The following is a 6062-nucleotide window of genomic DNA, read 5'->3' as shown; positions in this document are numbered from 1 at the left end:
CCAAGGAAAAGGGCAATGGTGATTTTACAACAGTGCAGGACGCCATCAATGCAGTTCCAGCCAACAACACGAACTCGATCTTAATTCTTGTCAAACCCGGCATTTATAAGTAAGTAACTGATGAACCCGCTGAGTTTCTTTGAAAAATATGACTCGAAATGTTATAGATTTACCAGAGAACGGATGCTTGTATGCGGCATACATTTAAGCAGTCATTTGGGTTCCAATTTCTTTTTATCAGTAGTTGATTTTTCTATATTTTCGATTTTTTTTTTTCAAAAACACTCATTTTAAACCACCATAAATCACCATCTAGTTACGGCGATTTTAAACCACCATAAATCACCATCTAGTTACGCCGTAAGGCGTTTCCATTTGAAATGGACTCTCCTGTGATCCGCACTGTCTTGGTTATTCACCATTCGATTTAGTGTTAGACGATTAAAAACTTTACTGCCGTTGATCTCATAACTGACTCTTCCCTCTCTACCTACCGTGAATGTTGCAATGCCATTGGATGTGGCAAAATATCCAACTGGTTTGGCGAAAAAGTTACAAGATTTTTAAGGTACACTGCAACTGCATCATGGTGAGCATGTGGAGGTCAAGGTTGTGGGGATTGTGGGCATCGGTGGAATTGGAAAGACAATGCTGGCCAAAGAACTTTTTAATCGTAAGAGGTCAGATTATGATAGATCCTGTTTTCTATTTGATGTGAGGGAAAATGCAAATAAAATGTCTCTAAACAATGTATAAAGCAAACTCATTAAGGACTTGAAGGATAGAGATATCAAAATTGAGAGGTGGGAAGAAGGCGTGGAGATACTTAAAAAGAATCTTTCAGCTTGTGAGGCACTCATAATATTAAATGATGTAGGTCATGTGGATCAACTAGATCCTTTCTTGCCAATTAAGCATGTCCTTCACCCCAAGAGCTTGATTTTGGTTACGTTTAGGGTCAAGCATATCCTTAGAAGTGCAGGAATTGTAGAGTCATCAATTTATCAGTTATCAGGCCTCAATATATCACACTCCCAAGAGCTGTTTTGCTTGCATGCCTTTTTCCAGCCATATCCACTACCAAGATTTGAAAATCTTGTAGATGAGTTTTTAAAGGCATGCCATGTTTTGCCTCTATCATTGAAAGTTTTTGGGTTGCTTGTTTGTGGACATGACAAACTTTACTGGGAAGAGCAACTGAATGGACTTCACCAAACATTACCTACAGAGATAGAAAGGAGCCTTAAAATTAGTAACGACTCTCTCAATCATGAGTAGCGGCAAATATTTTTAGATATCGCCTATTTTTCGATAGGAAAAGACAAGGATACATGGGTAAGAATATGGAGGGGTTCAGGATGGAATGGTTTGGTAGGGTTTCAAAATCTGCTCAACAAGTGTCTTGTCGAGTTGGACGATGAAAATAGAATAAGAATGCATGATCACCTCATAGATTTGGGAAGAGCTATTGCGGATTGTCCAGAATTATTACCGCGTTGGCTTTGGCGACCGATAAAGAATCTTCATCTTCATGAGTTGTTGCAACAATCATCCTCTATAAGTGTTTGAGCCATCCTAATTGTTGAATGTCTAAAGAACTTTCGGTATTTTGTATTCAAAACAGTCTGCCACACATTATGTTAATAATAGTTTATTGTTTTCAAACCACAAACAGGTGATAACAGAAGTGCGCGGATTTGGGATGGCTCCTTGGTACACCTTTATTGGGTAGGATGAAGATTAGGAAGTGTTCCATTCAGAATTAGAATTTCCCTTGAATACAAGTTCCAGTCAAGAGGTCTGCGGAATCAGGAAATTGCAACTTCTTGAAGTTGAAGGCAACTTTGAAAGCATCTTGACTTCGGTGTGGTCACCAAAACTCATATGGCTTCATTGGAATGTGTCGATCTACTCATCACTGCCTTCTTGAATTCCATTGTGTGATTTAAGAGTTTTAGAAATGTTCGGTTGGGAATTTAAAAGATTGTGGCAATCTCGATCTGAGGTACGTACATATAGATGCAGCAATTTGCAGAGCAAGAATTCTCCTATCTTTTCAATTTCTTATATAATCAAAATGTACTTAACATTGTAGGCACCTCTCCACTTGCGGGAATTAAATATTGAAGCTCCATTTTCCGAGTTTCCAAAGTCATTAAGGTTGCTGAAGCACCTAGAAAAGATTGTACTGAATTGTCCGCGATTGTTGACATACGCAGATGTAGCAATGCTATCGGAAGAATTTTGTTATTTGAGCTCCTTGATATATCTAACCCTCATAGGGTGCCTGAAATTGCAACTTCTTCCAATTTTATTTGGTAATCTAAAAAAGCTCGAATACTTCCATCTGTCCAAGTGCAGTAGTTTGGAAATTCTTCTAGATTGTTTTAGTAATCTAACAAATCTTCAACACATCAATCTGACAGACTGTGGAAGTTTGAAAATGCTCCCAAATTCCTTTGGCAATCTGGTAAATCTCCAACACGCCAATATTTCTAAGTGCAGCAATTTGGAGATGATTCCAAATTCCTTTGGGAATCTAACAACTCTCCAACATATCAATCTCACACTGTGCAGAAGTTTGAAGATGCTTCCAGATTTGTTTCAAAATCTAAGAAATCTCCAAACCATGAATTTGACATTCTGCAAAAGTTTGAAGATGCTTCCAAGTTCCTTCAAAAATTTAAAAAATATTCAATAAATCAATCTTTCTAGGTGTAAATGTCTGGAAATGCTTCCAGGCTTTCAGGGAAATCTATTGCAACTTAGACATCTACATTTGAGTGATTGTTTGAATTTGACTCTTTCCACACTTGGAGATATCACCACTCTTGAATGTTTAGATCTATCAGGTTGCCTCCAAATGGAGTTATTGCCTTCCCAGGTTGGAAGTCAACCGTCTTTGAAAAAGTTAAATTTGTTCTGTACAAACATCAAAGATTTACCTAGTACTATTGTGTGCCTGAGCTGCCATCTTTGTTCGAACAGACTAAGTGTTTATTACAAACATTGCAATTTTTCAACAAAATGTCAAGAATGTTACTGTAGTAAAGGTGTTTTCACATCCACTACTTCAGAAGCAGGAGGTGGGTGCTGATTTTCTTCTCCTTCTGCTGTGATGGCTATATCTGCTTCTTCGTCAGAAGATATTTTGATCTGGGTAGCATCGTCTTGGCTTTTGCTCCACAAAAAAAGGTAGAGACCAATGAATATAAGAATCACACCCATGCTGATTTTCTTCTCCTTCTGCTATGATGGCTATATTTGCTTCTTCGTCAGAAGATATTTTGATCTAGGTAGCATCGTCTTGGCTTTTTCCCCACAGAAAAAGGTAGAGACCAATGAATATAAGAATCACACCCATCAAACTGTTCTAGTGTAGGAAAATCAAGCATTTCAATTAATTAATTTTGTAAATTTTAATTTTGTAAATTTGTAGGCAAAATGAGAGAAGAAATAATAAATTTAATGTAAATTGTTAGGGTAGTTCTGGTAAACTTGATTTAGTCGAGTTATAAGTAGTTTTCTGGCTCCAACCTTTGGTTTGGCCCATGATATTCCTGTGGAATATAACCTATTTAAAAGCCAAAAGCCTCCATGTTAATTTCTTTCACTTATGGAGTCTTTTTTTTTTAAAACAGGCTATATTCCACATGAATACCATAGACAAAATTATGGGTTCTCATGAACCCCAAAATAGCTGATGACTTTACCTAATCAAATTTACTTGAACCACTCTAATAGAAATTGAAGACTTAAGAATATACTATATTCCATATGAATGCCATGGACAAAACCATAGATTCTCATTACCCCAAAAACAACTAATAACTTTATCTAATCAAGTTTAATTTTACCTGAACCACTCTAACACAAATTGAATATTGGAGTATATAAAAAACCACCGAATTGAATATTTGAGAATATAACAAACCACCCACCTTCCTAGACGCAACGTGTCTCCCAGAACTATAGATGATAAAATTGTTGAGCACACGGTAGACACTGGGTTGAATATTGTAACGAATACTGGCCCTTGTTTCCGCAAACACCGTAACTGTAATGGAAATGCCATTTCATTGAATATGATTCCTTGCCAAATTTGAATTAATCTTCCACAAATCAGCTTAACCACCTAACAAAAATTTAAGTTATTCATGGCTGGGAAAATTGAGGAAGAACATCATTCATGTATGTAGACTTACTGCAGTGAACACAGTCAAAATATTAGCCCTATCCAGTATCCATGATGTTGGAATGATGCCCCTATCAAGAATGGCTATTAGGAGAGCAGTTTGGATGGAGCCTAGAATGGCAGTAATTGATGTAAGGGATAGTGTGGCTGGAAACTTCTTCAATGTCTCAACCTACACATGAAATTATAATCATACATTTGATTGGGTGGGGAGCTTTGAAACTTCTAAATACAGAAAAGGGTTATAATTGGGTATCAATTTAATATGCAAGGTGGTAGGGAGACCTGCAATATCATGGTAGTGGATAACATTATCACTGCTGAGATAAGGTAAATACACCCTCTAATCTGGTTGCCTGAATCTCCCTCATGTAGAATGGTTTCCACTAGGTGTACTGTATTAGTGTTGGAAACTGAGGTTGATTGTCCCCACAGAGGCCAAGGTTGGGCTAGAGTAGGACCTTGAAGGAAACTCATAGCCATTGCTCCACCCACACAAATTACAGTTCCCAGAATTTTGGCTCTTTTGCGAATACACATAACGTCTACTTTCTCCATCCTACATATTTGACACTCACATTAGATTTTGGTCACAATAAATCTAAATGATATAATTAACTCCAAATGAATGCATCATATAGGTGAGCAATTATAAGCTCAAAATATTTTTTTGACCATTAGTAACCTAAATCAAAATAAATTGTTCAGAGTTTCATTTCATTAACCTAAATGAAAGAATCTCCTCCAAATTTCAACTATGTGAACAGATATAATCTCCTTCTAGTTTAAACAGTTATAAGATAAACAATAGAAAATCTTTTAGCTTTTTAATAACTTCAACTACATGTAACTTCAATCATTAACATTCACTACCAAAATACAAACAATTTATATTTCATTAATCACACATTCAAATGATTAACCACACATTCAAAGTGAGTGTTGAGTTCTTGATTAACCACACATTCAAAGTGCGTGTTGAGTTCTTGATTAACCACACATTCAGAAAATCTTTTAGCTTTTTAATAACTTCAACTAAATGTAACTTCAATCATTAACATTCACTACCAAAATACAAACAATTTATATTTCATTAATCACACATTCAAATGATTAACCACACATTCAAAGCGAGTGTTGAGTTCTTGATTAACCACACATTCATGTAAACGATTCATATTTGATTAACTAGACATTCAAAGAACATTCATGCATCCACACATTCAAATGATTAACAACACATTCAAAGTGAGTGTTGAGTACCTGATTAACCACACATTCATGCAAACAATTCATATCTGATTAACCACACATTCAAAGCACATTCATGCGAACGATTCATATTTGATTAACCACACATTCAAAGAACATTCATGCTAATTAGCCACACATTCAAAGCACATTCATGCAAATGATTCATCACTCAATGCAGAGTTAAGGTTTATAGCCACTCACTTATGGATCAAAAGCATGATGAATTAGTAAACTCTTAGCTGTTGGATGTAAAAAACAAGATTCAAGTCTATTCTACATGTTAATGGGTATTTCTATCAATCCAATACATAGATGAAGTTTATAAACACCACTAATGGATCAAAATCAGTTACACATGCCAAGGGGAATCAAGTGCCATATATTTCAACTCAAAATCTCTGATCAACAAACTTTGTATTTCAGAGCTTTTCAACTGCAACTAGGAAAAGCTGCTATAGTAGAAAATATTCCCCTCTTTATATTTGGTGACTCACTACAGCATAAAGAGCAAACTTCATTGGTGTTGCAGGGCTTCAAATCTAGGGAAAAGAGTTAGACAAATGAGCAAATGATTTGGAAAATAGATCTATGGATCCCATGCTTTCATCCATAA

General features: G+C 35.9%; 1 protein-coding gene across 1 annotated transcript; it reads right to left on the bottom strand.

Moving 5' to 3' along the window:
* Positions 1 to 3039: 3039 nt before the first annotated feature.
* LOC149155901 (WAT1-related protein At5g47470-like) lies at positions 3040 to 4753 on the bottom strand. Its single transcript, XM_089444564.1, has 4 exons — positions 4481 to 4753; positions 4216 to 4367; positions 3942 to 4112; positions 3040 to 3229 (listed from the first exon to the last, which is right to left on the bottom strand). Exons 1-4 carry the CDS (start codon positions 4751 to 4753, stop codon positions 3040 to 3042), a joined length of 786 nt encoding a protein of 261 aa, XP_089300690.1.
* Between the last annotated feature and the right edge of the window lie 1309 nt (positions 4754 to 6062).

Source organism: Pinus tabuliformis, chromosome 9 (assembly GCF_031772625.1).
Source record: "Pinus tabuliformis cultivar Carrire ecotype Pingquan chromosome 9, CPIR1, whole genome shotgun sequence".
Lineage (NCBI taxonomy): Eukaryota > Viridiplantae > Streptophyta > Pinopsida > Pinales > Pinaceae > Pinus > Pinus tabuliformis.
The sequence above is the reverse complement of the archived record's forward strand: the minus strand, read 5'-3'. Positions and strand labels throughout refer to the sequence as shown.